This window comes from Phyllobates terribilis, unplaced genomic scaffold (assembly GCF_046119375.1).
Source record: "Phyllobates terribilis strain yellow unplaced genomic scaffold, ASM4611937v1 Scaffold_11__3_contigs__length_659146591, whole genome shotgun sequence".
Lineage (NCBI taxonomy): Eukaryota > Metazoa > Chordata > Amphibia > Anura > Dendrobatidae > Phyllobates > Phyllobates terribilis.
In genome coordinates, this window is record NW_027362771.1 from 208539948 (window position 1) to 208555574 (window position 15627).

The window sequence follows — 15627 nt, forward strand, 5'->3', positions numbered from 1 at the left end:
TGGTACTTTTGGCAGTGTGGACTGGTGCCAAGTCCTGCTGGAGAATAACATTTCCATCTGCAAAAGCTTGTCGGTAGAGGAAAGCATGAAGTGCTCTAAAATTTCCTGGTAGACGGCTGTGCTGACTTTGGTCTTGATAAAACACAGTGGACCTACACCAGCAGATGACATGGCTCCCCAAACCATCTGTGATTGTGGAAACTTCACACTAGACCTCAAGCAGCTCGGATTGTGTGCCTCTCCACTCTTCCTACAGACTCTGGGACCTTGATTTCCAAATGAAATTGGAACTCTGGGACCTTGTGGAGTGTGTCAGTGACTGCCTTCTAGACATCTGTCAAGTCAGCAATCTTCTCCATGATTGTGGAGCCTACTGAAACAGACTATGGGACCTTTTTAAATGCTGCTTAGGAAGCCTTTGCAGGTGTTTTTTGTTGCTTATTGTAATTTACTGAGATAATAACTTTTGTGTTTTATTGGCTGTAAGCCATAATCATCAACATTAACAGAAATAAACACTTCAAATAGATCACTCGGTTTGTAATGACTATATAATATATGAGTTTCACTTTTTGTATTGAAGAACTGAAATGAATTAACTTTTTGATGATATTCTAATTTAGTGAGATGCACATGTTTATAGGGCAGATAGAGTTTGGTTTACCAACTCCACAGCACTAAGTAAAGTTTTGGCATATCACGTAAAATTGTAATAACACTCTGATTGATGAGGGTTTTAACTCCAAAACTAAGAATGCCTATTGTCAATGGAATGTATATCATGTAAATCATACCTAATACTTGATTTTTCTTACAGTTGAAAACAGAACAAGTAAAGGTGGTGAACAAAAGCATTTGGTAACTTTCTTCATACTCACCTTCATCCAAAATGTTGCCTGTGGTAATGCAACTTTTATTGTACATATTCTTCTGCGGGGCAGGTAAGAGACCTTTTTTAGATTGTGCATGATCTTTAATGTGGAATTCTTTTTTTAAAGGAAATCTAGCAGAAGGATTAAACACTCCAAACTATTTATATGTATATGGCCCTGTTTCAAAGACAAGTACAGCAATAACTTTACATGGTCAGTCCGTTTCTCTGTTACTGATAAAGCAGTGTTTGAACTGACATGCAAATGAGGTTAAGAGCTATTGTAGATCTGAAGCCTTTGTCACTCCAGCACTAGTCGACACCTAGCGCCACCTTTTCATTCCTGACTGATGGATCCATTGCCTGAAGTAACACAGCATAGAGAAGTCAGTCAAGCAGGATGGGAAATAGAGCTGGAGTGACACAGGCTTCAGATCTAATTTGCCTATCAATTCAAACACAAATTTGTTAGTAAAGGAGGAATGGACTGGTTATGTAAATATATTGCTGGGCTTGAAAGAGCTAAATGTGCATATGAATAGTTAGGGGCGGTGAAATCCTGACAAGCACTCATGTAAGCAATATAATAAATGAAAGAGTCTTAACCTCTTAAGGACGGAGCCAATTATGTACTTAATGACCAGGCCAATTTTTACAATTCTGACCACTGTCACTTTATGAGGTAATTACTCTGGAACACTTCAACAGATCCCACTGATTCTGAGATTGTTTCTTCGTGACATATTGTACTTCATGATAGTGGTAAAATTTCTTCGATATGATTTGCATTTACTTGTGAAAAAAGCCCTTAAATCAGAGAGATACAGTACAGACCAAAAGTTTGGACACACCTTCTCATTTAAAGATTTTTTTGTATTTTCGTGACTTTGAAAATTGTACATTCACACTGAAGGGATCAAAACTATGAATTAACACATGTGGAATTATATACTTAACAAAAAATTGTGAAACAACTGAAAATATGTCTTATATTCTAGGTTCTTCAAAGTAGCCACCTTTTGCTTTGATGACTGTTTTGCACACTCTTGGCATTCTCTTGATGAGCTTCAAGAAGTAGTCACCGGAAATGGTTTTCACTTCACAGGTGTGCCCTGTCGAGTTTAATAGGTGGGATTTCTTGCTTTATAAATGGGGTTGGGACCATCAGTTGTGTTGTGCAGAAGTCAGGTGGATACACAGTTGATAGTCCTACTGAATAGACTGTTAAAATTTGTATTATGGCAAGAAAAAAGCAGTTAAGTAAAGAAAAACGAGTGGCCATCATTACTTTAAGAAATGAAGGTCAGTCAGTCTGAAAAATTGGGCAAACTGTGAAAGTGTCCCCAAGTGCAGTTGCAAAAACCATCATGCGTTACAAAGAAACTGGCTCACATGAGGACCGCCCCAGGAAAGTAAGACCAAGAGTCATCTCTGCTTCTGAGGATAAGTTTATCCGAGTCACCAGCCTCAGAAATCGCAGGTTAACAGCAGCTCAGATTAGAGACCAGATCAATGCCACACAGAATTCTAGCAGCAGACACATCTCTACAACAACTGTTAAGAGGAGACTTTGTGCAGCAGGCCTTCATGGTAAAATAGCTGCTAGGAAACCACTGCTAAGGACAGGCAACATGCAGAAGAGACTTGTTTGGGCTAAAGAACACAAGGAATCGATATTAGACCAGTGGAAATCTGTGCTTTGGTCTGATGAGTCCAAATTTGAGATCTTTGGTTCCAACCACCGTGTCTTTATGCAACGCTGAAAAGGTGAACGGATGGACTCTACATGCCTGGTTCCCACCGTGAAGCATGGAGGAGGAGGTGTGATGGTGTGGGGGTGCTTTGCTGGTGACACTGTTGGGGATTTATTCAAAATTGAAGGCATACTGAACCAGCATGGCTACCACAGCATCTTGCAGCGGCATGCTATTCCATCCGGTTTGCGTTTAGTTGGACCATCATTTATTTTTCAACAGGACCTCCAGGCTGCGTGAGGGCTATTTGACCAAGAAGGAGAGTGATGGGGTGCTACGCCAGATGACCTGGCCTCCACGGTCACCAGACCTGAACCCAATCGAGATGGTTTGGGGTGAGCTGGACCGCAGAGTGAAGGCAAAAGGGCCAACAAGTGCTAAGCATCTCTGGGAACTCCTTCAAGATTGTTGGAAGACCATTTCCGGTGACTACCTCTTGAAGCTCATCAAGAGAATGCCAAGAGTGTGCAAAGCAGTCATCAAAGCAAACGGTGGCTACTTTGAAGAACCAAGAATATAAGACATATTTTCAGTTGTTTCACACTTTTTTGCTAAGTATATAATTCCACATGTGTTAATTCATAGTTTTGATGCCTTCAGTGTCAATGTACAATTTTCATAGTCATGAAAATATATGAGGTGTGTCCAAATTTTTGGTCTGTACTGTATGTCACACAAAATAGTTAATAAATAACATTTCGCACATGTCTACTTTACATCAGAACAATCTTGGAACCAAAATTTTTTTTGGTTCGGAAGTTCTAAGGATTAAAAGTTGACCAGCGATTTCTCATTTTTCCAACAAAATTTACAAACATCAATTTTTTAGGGACCACATCACATTTAAAGTGACTTTGAGGGGCTTTATGGCAGAAAATACCCAAAAGTGACACCATTCTAAAAACTGCACCCCTCAAGGTGCTCAAAACCACATTCCAAAAGTTTATTAACCCTTCACGTGCTTCACAAAAACTGAAGCAACGTTGAAGGAAAAAATTAACATTTAACTTTTTTTCACAAAATGTCTATTTCAGATCCAATTTTTTATTTTCAGAAGGGTAACGACAGAAAATGGACAACAAAATTTGTGCAATTCCTCCTGAGTAAGCAGATACCCCATATGTGGGGGAAAACCACTGTTTGGGCGCACGGCAGGTTTAGAAGTGAAAGAGCGCCTTTTGACTTTTCGAATGTAAAATTTGCTTGAATAATTAGCGGATGCCATGTCATGTTTGGGGAGCTCCAGATGTGCCTAAACAGTGGAAACCCCCACAAGTGACACTATTTTGGAAACTAGACCCCTTAGGGAACTTATTTAGATGCGTGGTGAACACCTTGAAATCCCAGGGGTTTCACAGAAGTTTATAACATTGAGCCGTAAAGATAAAATTTTCACATTTTTCCCACAAAAATGTTTTTCAGATCCAAATTTTGCACTTTCATAAGGGTAACAGGAGAAATTGCCCCATACCATTTGTTGTGCAATTCCTCCTGAGTAAGCTGATACCCCATATGTGGGTGAAAAACACTGTTTGGGTTCACGGCAGGGTTCAAAAGGGAAGGAGCGCTATTTGACTTTTTGAATGTAAAATTTGCTTGAATAATTAGCGGACGCCATGTCGTGTGTGGGAAGCCCCTGATGTGCCTAAACAGTGGAAACCCCCCACAAGTGACACCATTTTGGAAACTAGACCTCTTAGGGAACATATCTAAATGTGTGGGGAGCACCTTGAACCGCCAGGTGCTTCACAGAAGTTTATAACGCAGAGCCGTGAAATTAAGAAATCAAATTTTTTTCCACAAAAATGTACTTTTAGGCCCAATTTTTTTATTTTCACAAGGGTATCAGGAGAAAATGGATCCCAAAATTTTTTGTGCAATTGCTTCTGAGTACAGACATACCCTATATGTAGGGGAAAACTATTGTTTGAGCGCACGGCAAGGCTTGGAAAGAAATGAGTGACGTTTGGAACGCAGACTTTGATGGAATGGTCTACGGGTGTCATTTTGCATTTGGAGAGCCCCTGTTGTGCCGAAACAGTGGAAAACCCCGACAAGTTGCCCCATTTTGAAAACTAAACCTCTCAAGGATTGTATCCAGGGGTATAGTGAGCATTTTGAACCCACAAGTACTACACAGAATTTGATAACATTAGGTGGTCGTACTGAAAATTTTCATTTTTTCATGAAAATGTAGATTTAGCCCCAAGTTAATGGATAATAGAAAAAAGCAGACCCAATAATTTGTTATGCTATTTCTCTCGAACGCGATGATGCCCCATATGTCATCAGAAATTACTGTTAGGGGACACGTCAGGTCTGAGAATGAAGAAGCACTATTTAGCTTTTGGAGCATAGATTTTGGTAGAATAGTTTGTAGGCGACATTTGCGGAGCCCCTAAGGTGCCAGAAAAGCAGAAAACCCCCAAAAGTGACCCCATTGTAGAAATTGCACACCTCAATGAATTTATCTTCTGCTGCAGTGACTATTATGTAACATTTACGCCAGGCTTTAGTCTTATGTCAGTTTAGTGCCCATACATTGTGCCCCCATAAAGTGTGGTGTCCCCATACATTTCTCCTGGTGACACACACCCCGTAAATTAAGTGGTCCCCCCGCTACAATAATGGCAAACATGTGGCTGCTTACTGCTGCGGTTTAGACACAGTGGGGCACAGAAGGATTGGGCATTTGCATTTGGGAGCACAGAATTCACTGAATTTTATTTGAGGGGGTGGGAGCCATGTCACTTTTCCAGAGTCTTTGTTCTACCAGTAATGTGGAACCCCCGTATAGTCCGAGTGACAGATGACAAACCTGAGAGGGGGCTGGTTTTGTGTGGGATAAATTAGGGGTTTTATTGGTAACATTTTGGGGTGCATAATTTTCGATTGCTTCCAGAATAAAACTGGATCGCCAGTCTACACTGAGCACTTATGTCGGGGTTTCCGTGTAAATCCCACAGAAATGTGACTCAGACGAAACCCCCAACGGAACCACCCACCACAAAGAGGCAGATGGAGACACTTTGGAGTTGGTTTGACGTCTGCTCCGGTGGTCTCCATCTTTTTAGGAGCACACAGATCTGTGGTCGTCCTCACTTGTGCTAAAAAAAAGCCTAAAATGATGGAACACCCCCGGAACAGAGACCAGTCCAAAGGGACTCCATGAGCCTCATAAGTGAGTGGCTCCTTCTGGGGTTTTTGTCTGAATTGCGGTTTTGGTGAATTTACGCGAAAACCGCAACGTAAGCGCTCAGCGGAGGGCGCATCACAGGACATACATATGCACAATATATTAAACAGGAGCTATTATTTCCTCAAGCTAGTGTTGTGAGAGTAGAAGTATGGGAACCACCCACCGCTCCGACGTGCGTTTGGACACCTTTCTCAAGGAGCGCTACACTCCCATACTTCTACTCTCACAACACTAGCCTGAGGTAATAATGGCTCCTGTTTAATATATTGTGCATTTGTATGTCCTGTGATGCGGATTGATGTGCTTACCTATTTTATAGGATATTTTTATGCATATTAGGGCAAAACCTGTTATTACTTGCCTCAAAAGTACTGTGCCAAGTATATATAAATTTTCTTGGAATGATGTATGGTGTAAACCCCCTATATCTGTGGTACGGGTACTTATTTGTTTTTTAAACTTCTTCTTTTTTAAAGAATATTAATAAATATATTATATTTTAACCTAATATACTCTTTGTGGTTGTTTGGATTTATATATTCAACATAAGTTGTTACAAGATTGATTTAGAGTTTGGTGGGGAGATTAATTCTTCCAGTTGGATACTATCTGGAACCTGTTTTGATTATTTACTTATTCCGCAGCGTCGCATTTTCACAGTGCTGTGGAATAAGTACCCTTAATGACCACCGTGAAAATGCGTTTCTGCTGTCATTAAGGGGTTAAGCAAAGGCTCGGTTTGACTATGTTGCATAAACTTTTCTACTATTTCGGCATTTTATTAAAATCGATCGAAAAATGCTATATTCTCATTTTGCTTAGCCAATTTTTTTTAGCATAATTGAACACAGTCATTGGAATGTAACCTACCGGTAATATAAACATGCACATCGATTTTATGTATCAATTAGTGTTGAGCGAGCACTAAAATGCTCGGGTGCTCGAAGCTCGTGCCGAGCTCACCGTGACACTCGGGTGCTCGACCCAAGCAACGAGCCCAATGTTAGTCTATGGGAGACCCGAGCATTTTTGCGGCGGCACCCCCGGCAGTCTGTAGAAAGCCTAAAACGTGCCCAAAACGATAGTGACAGTGCAAATGACATGGGGACAGCATGGGGATCGCCCCAGGAAGCATTTCTGACCCCCAGGTCACTGCTGTCAACAACGTGGTCAGAGGTATAAAGCCTCTTTTATGGGCTCACAATAAAACATACAAAAACGAAACTGAAACTGTTTTCCTGTGAAATATGTTAAGGAACATCCTTTCCAGGGTAAAGACTTGTGTATAAGGTAAAATAAATAACCAAAACCAAAAATACTCCTCCACACCTTGGGCTATGTTCACAAGTAGCATTTTTTATGCATTTTTGCACTTTTGTATTGCTTTCAACCGTGACAAATGCATTCACGGGGAAATGTCATTTTAACATTATATAACCTTATCTGGCCATGTGCTGTGTGACACATGCGTACAATGCTGAAAAGACATGGGAACAGCATGGGGAAAACCCCTGGAAGCATCTCTGACACCCAGGTCACTGCCTAAAAGTGTGCCCATTAGAAGTGATCCTTGCCACATCAGAAGATGCAGACTTGCAACTATCCCCGTGCAAGTCCTTGTCCCAGGGCAGTGTTCAATTGTACCTCCCCCATTCCTTGCAATGCAAGCACAAGTATGCAGCCTGCCACCCACCCACCCCCAGGCTGCAATACCATACTGCTTGCTTGCAATTGAAATTGGGCCTTTTAGGCATGTGGAGGCGGAATCTGGGCACCACATCATGGCTGCGTCGGCGGCCTGGTATCCATACTCAGTCCCCAGCCGCCTGGCGGCCGGGTGTCCATGCTTTGTCCCCAGCCGCCAGGGGGCGGCCTGGTGTCCATACTCGGTCCCCAGCTACTCCGCGGCCGGGTGCCCACACACGGTCCCCAGCCGTCTGGGGGCGGCAGGGTGTCCATAAACGGTCCCCAGACGCCCCTATTTGTCCCGGTGCACCTTATACACAAGCGCATACCAAAACATTACCTGTGCCCTCCCCAGTGCATTTAGTGGGAAGGACAGCCTAACACGTGGACAAGTGAATGTGGCCAGGGATGGTCCATCTCACTGACGCCTTCACACTGGGTTAATATTGTGGAAACCGGGACACAGTTGGACACTGGGATGCAACACATCCTCCAGACCTAGAGGATTGCGGGTCCTGGGTCAATCAGGCTTCAACACAAAGTTCAGAAGGTAGACAGCAGCAGTGATCGGCCTCCTACACAATGAGTAAATTATTCATGATCATGAGGCCATTCATCTCCTTAGCTTTCTGTTCCTTGGAATGCAAGCGCATGTCTGTAGTAGCGGCTAGGCCTGAGGTGGTCAGTGTTTTGACGCTTATCCTACCTCCTCCAAGGATGGCTGGATGTTTTCCTGCTACTATCCCAGTTCTATGACTCCCGTTAAAACAAAGCTTCAGGTGGTGAATGATGGACGAGGTGGTGGCAAAGGAGAAAGAGCAGGAGGAACAGGGACCATTCACATCAATATCAGGCCAGTCAACCACACATGTCTTGTAGGATATGTTTCTGTACCAAAAGGAGCGGTTCGGCTACACAGTTATAGGGAATACAGTGAGTGCAATGCCAACCAAAGATTTTGAGGCACTCCAATGCCCCTCGGAAGTGACATGGAGGTCAGAGGGCCTTAACTAATCCGTTTTTTCCATTTATAGCAACTGGGTCTCCTGTACACTGTTGGCCTAAGCAGTGAATGGAAGGCTTTCCAAAAATTATAAGGAACTGCAATGCCCCTTGAAACAGACGTGGATTACAGTGTACTAAAAACCTTCTACCCATTATTGGGGAGTGGGTCTCCCTTAGTGTTCGCCTATGCATTGAAAAGCAAAAGCAGACTAAAATTAGGAGGAAATGCAATGCCCATTGGAAGAGTCGTGAAGGTTAGAGGTAATTAAAAACAACATTTCAATGCCCCTTGGAAGAGCTGTGGAGTTCAGAGTGGTTTAACAAGACGGTTTTAATGCCCCTTGGAAGAGACGTGAAGGTCACAGTAGATTAACAAGACGGTTTTAATGCCCCTTGGAAAAGACGTGGAGTTCAGAGTGGTTTAACAAGACAGTTTTAATGCCCCTTGGAAGAGACGTGGAGGTCCCAGTGGAATAAAAAGACAATATCAATGCCCTTTAGATGAGTGGTGGAGGTCCCAGTGGAATAAAAAGACAATATCAATGCCCCTTGGAAGAGTGGTGGAGGTTACAGTGGAATAAAAAGACAATATCAATGCCCCTTGGAAGAGTGGTGGAGGTTGCAATGGAATACAAAGACAATATCAATGCCCCTTGGAAGAGGCGTGGAGGTCACAGTAGCTTAACAAGACAGTTTTGTAGCGCTGGCGTCCCTGCCCTCTGCTAGGCAGGGACGCTGCTCCCCTCACCGCTCTGCTCCGTGCCCGGCGTCCTCTCTCCGCTCTGCTGTCAGCGCGCGCTCCTTCCCGGCGTCCTCCTCCCGCTCTGCTCTCAGCGCGCGCTCCTTCCCGGCCCCTGTGCTTAGGGCGCGCGCGCGCGCGCTCCCCTCCTCTTAAAGGGGCCGCGCGCGCCGTCCTAAGGAGTCCCCGGCCAATGGCCGGAGGACTTCATCATATATAAGGCACCTCCTCCAAAATGGAGGTGCCCGAGCAATGTTGTTTGCACCTGTGTCTCACCTGTGCTTCAGCCCTCAGGTCCCGTTGCCAGTTACCTGCCAGTTACCTGCCAGTTTCCTGCCAGTTTCCTGCTAGTTACCTGCCTGATTCCTGCCTGAATACTTGTTACCTGCCTGCTTGCCTGAGGTCCGACGGTCTGCCTTACAACTCCGGTCAGTCTGTCTATGGACCAGCTTGCCCGCTCACCTGGGAGCGCTTCTCCGCTACCTGCCTGCTTGCCAGCCCGGAGGCTCCGTTGTCACGTGCTGTGACCACCAGCTATCTCAGAGACTCTTGCCCGCTCACCTGGGAGCGCATCTCCGTTACCTGCCTGCTTGCCAGCCCGGAGGTCCCGTTGTCACGTGCGGTGACCACCAGCTATTCCAGAGACTCTTGCCCGCTCACCTGGGAGCGCTTCTCCGTTACCTACCTGCCTGCCAGCCCGGAGGTTCCGCCGTCACGTGCCGTGACCACTTGCTATTCCAGAGACTCTCGCTTGCTCACCTGGGAGCACACATCTACCATCTGCCTGCTAGCCTACCCGGAGGCTCTGCCATCACAGGTCGTACCTACCCCTTACCCAGAGACTGCCCTGATCACTTGCCGTAACTCCCTGTCCGTTCACCCAGAGACTGCCACCCGCTCCCTTACAAGGGCCGCCCCCTTGTATAGTAGCTCAGAGGTTCCGCCTCCCGGACCCGTTACAGTTTGCTCGGGCCATGGAACCCGGTGGCACCCAAGCTCCCTCGCTCTCGGACCTCTGTCTTGAACTGTCCCGTCAGAGGTCCCAACAGGAGGCCATCCTGGGTCACCTGCGGAATGTTAATACTCGCCTGAACACTCTGTCTGATCCACCAACAACCTCCGCCAGTGCCATATCTTGCAACCCGGCAGCTCCGCTGCCCACTAATACTATGGTATCCTACCCCGGACCCCGGCTCTCTGCACCTCCTCGCTTCGGAGGCGACCCCGTCCAGGCTCGGGGCTTCATAAATCAGTGCACCCTGCACTTTGAACTTTTGTCCCATCAGTTTAATTCCGACCGGGCCAAAATTGCCTTTATCATGTCCCATCTCACCGGGGAGGCCCTGGCCTGGCTAAATCCTCTATGGGAGAGAGGAGACCCCCTGGTGTCCAACTTGCCTGCTTTTCTCTCGGCTTTCCGGAAAGTCTTCGACGAACCCGGACGGAAGACCTCATCCGCATCCTCTCTGCTACGCCTCCGTCAGGAGGGTCTCACCGTGGGCCAATATGCCATACGGTTCCGCACCCTTGCCTCGGAGCTGGCCTGGGATAACGACGCTCTGGTATCCGTCTTCTGGGAGGGTCTGTCCGGTCGTATTAAAGATGAACTTGCTGGTCGGGACATTCCTACCTCTCTCGATGATCTAATAACCCTTGCCACCCGGATTGACCTACGGTTCCAGGAGCGTGCCAAAGAGGTCACCCGTGAGAGAAGGATTCCACGTTTAGCTCCTACTTTCCAGAAACCCGTCATTCCCTCCATCTCTCCCCAGGTACACTCTCCTGAGCCTATGCAGGTCGACCAGACCAAGATGGTCAAAACCCGTCAGGACTCACGCCGTGCCGAGGGGAGCTGCTTCTACTGTGGCAGTAAGGAGCACCGGATCCGTGCCTGCCCGGAGAGGTCGGGAAACGCCTGTGTCTAGGTTCGCTCAGAGAGGTCCACCTAGACAAGAATAAATCCTCTCCATCCCTGCTGTTGTCAGTTTCGATCATCTACGGGGAGAACCGTTATTTTGAACTAGCCCAACTTGACTCTGGAGCAGCCGGGAACCTTATTTCACAGTCCCTGGTTGAGAAATACCGCATCCCCACCAAACCTCTGGCTGTACCCTTGTCTGTCGCTGCCGTGGATGGGGGCCTCTTACCTCGCCCCATTCAACTCATCACCGAATCCATTACCCTGCAGGTGGGAATGCTGCATTCTGAAAGTATCTCCTTTCATGTTCTGCCTGGATTCTCTCACGCCCTCTTGCTAGGACTGCCCTGGCTCCAGAGACATGCACCCGTGCTAGACTGGCAAACCGGAGAGGTCCTTCGCTGGGGACAAGACTGTCATAAAACCTGCCTGGTTCCCGTCCATCCCGTCCGTCCCTCTCCTACCCCAGCTAATCTACCTGGACTTCCGATTCCTTATTGGTCTTATGCAGATGTCTTTAATAAAAAGGAGGCAGAGACATTACCACCACATAGACCATACGACTGTCCCATCGATCTGCTACCCGGTACTACTCCTCCCCGTGGGCGTATCTATCCTTTATCCGCTGCTGAGACCCGGTCAATGTCCGAATATATTGAGGAGAATCTGGCCAGAGGATTCATCCGGAAATCTACCTCCCCGGCGGGAGCAGGCTTCTTTTTCGTCAAAAAGAAGGACGGCTCTCTCCGTCCCTGTATAGACTATAGAGGCCTAAACCTGATCACGGTGAAGAATAAGTACCCCCTTCCGCTCATTCCAGAATTATTTGATCGCCTGAGGGGGGCTAGGATCTTCACCAAACTGGACCTTCGTGGGGCGTACAACCTGGTTCGTATTCGTCAGGGGGATGAATGGAAGACGGCATTCAACACCCGGGACGGCCACTATGAATACCTGGTAATGCCCTTTGGTCTCTGTAACGCTCCTGCCGTCTTTCAAGAGTTGGTCAATGACATCTTCCGGGACCTTCTCTACTCCTGCGTAGTGGTGTACCTGGACGACATCTTGGTCTTCTCTCCGGATCTCCAGACTCACCGGAGGGACGTTCGTCAGGTCCTGCTCAGGCTAAGGCAGAACCATCTCTACGCTAAATTTGAGAAGTGCCTCTTTGAGCAGACCTCGCTTCCGTTTCTGGGCTACATTATCTCTCAGACCGGCCTACAAATGGATCCTGAGAAACTGTCTGCCATCGAGAAATGGCCCCGACCGGAGGGGTTGAAGGCCATTCAGCGATTCCTGGGCTTCGCCAACTACTACCGCCTCTTCATACCACACTTCTCTTCCCGGACGGCCCCAATTTCTGCGCTCACCCGTAAAGGTACTAATCCCAAAGAGTGGCCACCCGAAGCAGAGGAGGCCTTTCTTTCCCTTAAACAGGCCTTCTCTTCCGCCCCGGTGCTGCATCGCCCAGATGGCAACAAACAGTTCTTCCTGGAAGTTGACGCCTCCTCCTCTGGAGCCGGAGCGGTACTTACTCAAAAATCATCTTCCGGGTGGATGGTAACTTGTGGCTTCTTCTCTAAACTCTTCTCCTCCTCTGAGCGCAACTATTCCATAGGAGACCGAGAGTTATTGGCCATCAAACTGGCATTGGAGGAGTGGCGTTACCTGCTCGAGGGGGCTCTTCACCCGGTAATAATTTACACTGACCACAAGAACTTGGCTTACCTCCAGCATGCCCAGAGACTTAACCCGCGCCAAGCCCGGTGGTCCTTGTTTTTTGCTCGTTTTGATTTTGTCCTTCATTTTCGCCCGGCTGACAAAAACGTCAAGGCGGACGCCTTGTCTCGGTCCTTTCTGGTGTCTGATCTCGAGGAGGATCCGAAACATATCATCGATCCCGCCAGAGTAATGCAGGTGGCTCCCGTGAGTCTAAATCGTCTTCCTCCTGGTAAGACGTTCGTACCAGTACCTGATCGGGAGAAGATCCTACACTGGGGTCATTCGTCTAAACTAGCTGGCCACGCCGGTCAGAAAAAGACCCTCCAGCTTATTACCCGGCACTACTGGTGGCCTAACCTGCACAAGGATGTAATAGACTTTGTTTCTGCCTGTGTGTCCTGCGCCCGCAACAAAGTTCCGAGACACCTGCCGGCCGGCCGCCTCCTACCTCTGCCAGTATCTGCTGCCCCCTGGCAGCATATAGCGATGGACTTCATTACTGATCTACCCGTCTCTGCCGGTTGTACGGTCATTTGGGTGGTCGCTGACCGCTTCTCCAAGATGGCTCACTTCATTCCACTGCCAGGTCTTCCGTCTGCACCCGAGCTGGCTAAAGACTTTATCCGCCACATCTTCCGTCTTCATGGCCTGCCCCGTCACATCGTGTCGGATCGTGGGGTACAGTTCACTTCCCGTTTCTGGAGAGCCACTTGTAAATTGCTGGACGTCACCCTGGACTTCTCCTCCGCTTACCACCCACAGTCTAATGGTCAAGTGGAGCGGATCAATCAGAACCTGACCAGTTACCTTCGGCACTTCGTTAATGCCCACCATTCTGACTGGGTGGATCTCCTGCCATGGGCCGAATTCTCGTACAACAATCACGAGAGCGAGTCTTCCTCCAAATCCCCGTTTTTTGTAGTCTACGGTCAGCATCCTCGGATCCCGTTTCCCGTCTCCACCTCGGCGGACAATCCGGCTGCGGAATCTCTTGTTAACAAATTTTCCTCCATATGGGAGAGTACCCGGTCCGCACTCCTTCTGTCATCCGAGCGTATGAAAAGACACGCTGACAAAAAACGTCTGGACCCTCCTCAATTCCGCCCTGGGGATAAAGTCTGGCTCTCGTCCAAATATGTCCGGCTCAAGATCCCTTCCTATAAGTTAGGGCCTCGGTTCATCGGCCCACTGGAGGTCATCAGTCAGATCAACCCGGTGGCCTATAAATTGAAACTCCCGGCCAACTTACGGATCCCTAACTCCTTCCATGTGTCTCTCCTCAAACCTGTGGTGCTTAACTCTTTTTCCAAGTCTACAGGTACGCCTCCTGCTCCGGTTTCTGCTGAGGACGAGTTTGAGGTAGAGAACATTCTTGCCACCAAAAGGGTAAGAGGAAAGACCTTTTTTCTGGTAGATTGGAAGGGGTTTGGTCATGAGGAGAGAACGTGGGAGCCCCGGGAGAACATCCATGCCCCTCTCATCCTAGCTAAATTTCTGTCTGGCCTAAAAAAGGGGGGGCCTAAAGGGGGGGGTACTGTAGCGCTGGCGTCCCTGCCCTCTGCTAGGCAGGGACGCTGCTCCCCTCACCGCTCTGCTCCGTGCCCGGCGTCCTCTCTCCGCTCTGCTGTCAGCGCGCGCTCCTTCCCGGCGTCCTCCTCCCGCTCTGCTCTCAGCGCGCGCTCCTTCCCGGCCCCTGTGCTTAGGGCGCGCGCGCGCTCCCCTCCTCTTAAAGGGGCCGCGCGCGCCGTCCTAAGGAGTCCCCGGCCAATGGCCGGAGGACTTCATCATATATAAGGCACCTCCTCCAAAATGGAGGTGCCCGAGCAATGTTGTTTGCACCTGTGTCTCACCTGTGCTTCAGCCCTCAGGTCCCGTTGCCAGTTACCTGCCAGTTACCTGCCAGTTTCCTGCCAGTTTCCTGCTAGTTACCTGCCTGATTCCTGCCTGAATACTTGTTACCTGCCTGCTTGCCTGAGGTCCGACGGTCTGCCTTACAACTCCGGTCAGTCTGTCTATGGACCAGCTTGCCCGCTCACCTGGGAGCGCTTCTCCGCTACCTGCCTGCTTGCCAGCCCGGAGGCTCCGTTGTCACGTGCTGTGACCACCAGCTATCTCAGAGACTCTTGCCCGCTCACCTGGGAGCGCATCTCCGTTACCTGCCTGCTTGCCAGCCCGGAGGTCCCGTTGTCACGTGCGGTGACCACCAGCTATTCCAGAGACTCTTGCCCGCTCACCTGGGAGCGCTTCTCCGTTACCTACCTGCCTGCCAGCCCGGAGGTTCCGCCGTCACGTGCCGTGACCACCTGCTATTCCAGAGACTCTCGCTTGCTCACCTGGGAGCACACATCTACCATCTGCCTGCTAGCCTACCCGGAGGCTCTGCCATCACAGGTCGTACCTACCCCTTACCCAGAGACTGCCCTGATCACTTGCCGTAACTCCCTGTCCGTTCACCCAGAGACTGCCACCCGCTCCCTTACAAGGGCCGCCCCCTTGTATAGTAGCTCAGAGGTTCCGCCTCCCGGACCCGTTACAAGTTTTAATGCCCCTTGGAAGAGATGTGGAGTTCAGAGTGGTTTAACAAGACGGTTTTAATGCCCCTTGGAAGAGACGTGGAGGTCCCAGTGGAATAAAAAGACAATATCAATGCCCCTTGGAAGAGTGGTGGAGGTCGCAGTGGAATTAAAAGACAATATCAATGCCCCTTGGAAGAGTGGTGGAGGTCACAGTGGA

At 48.3% G+C, this 15627-nt stretch overlaps 1 protein-coding gene across 3 annotated transcripts in view; it reads left to right on the forward strand.

Annotated features, from left to right (window-relative positions):
- LOC141165067 (contactin-1-like) overlaps nt 1-15627 on the forward strand; it is a 288068-nt gene that overhangs the window by 163773 nt on the left and 108668 nt on the right. For all 3 annotated transcript variants that reach the window (XM_073650711.1, XM_073650713.1, XM_073650712.1), the window contains exon 2: nt 818-941. In XM_073650711.1, the coding sequence (XP_073506812.1) occupies nt 890-941 (52 nt within the window). In that variant the 5' untranslated portion in view covers nt 818-889. The remainder of the gene's footprint in view (nt 1-817; nt 942-15627) is intronic.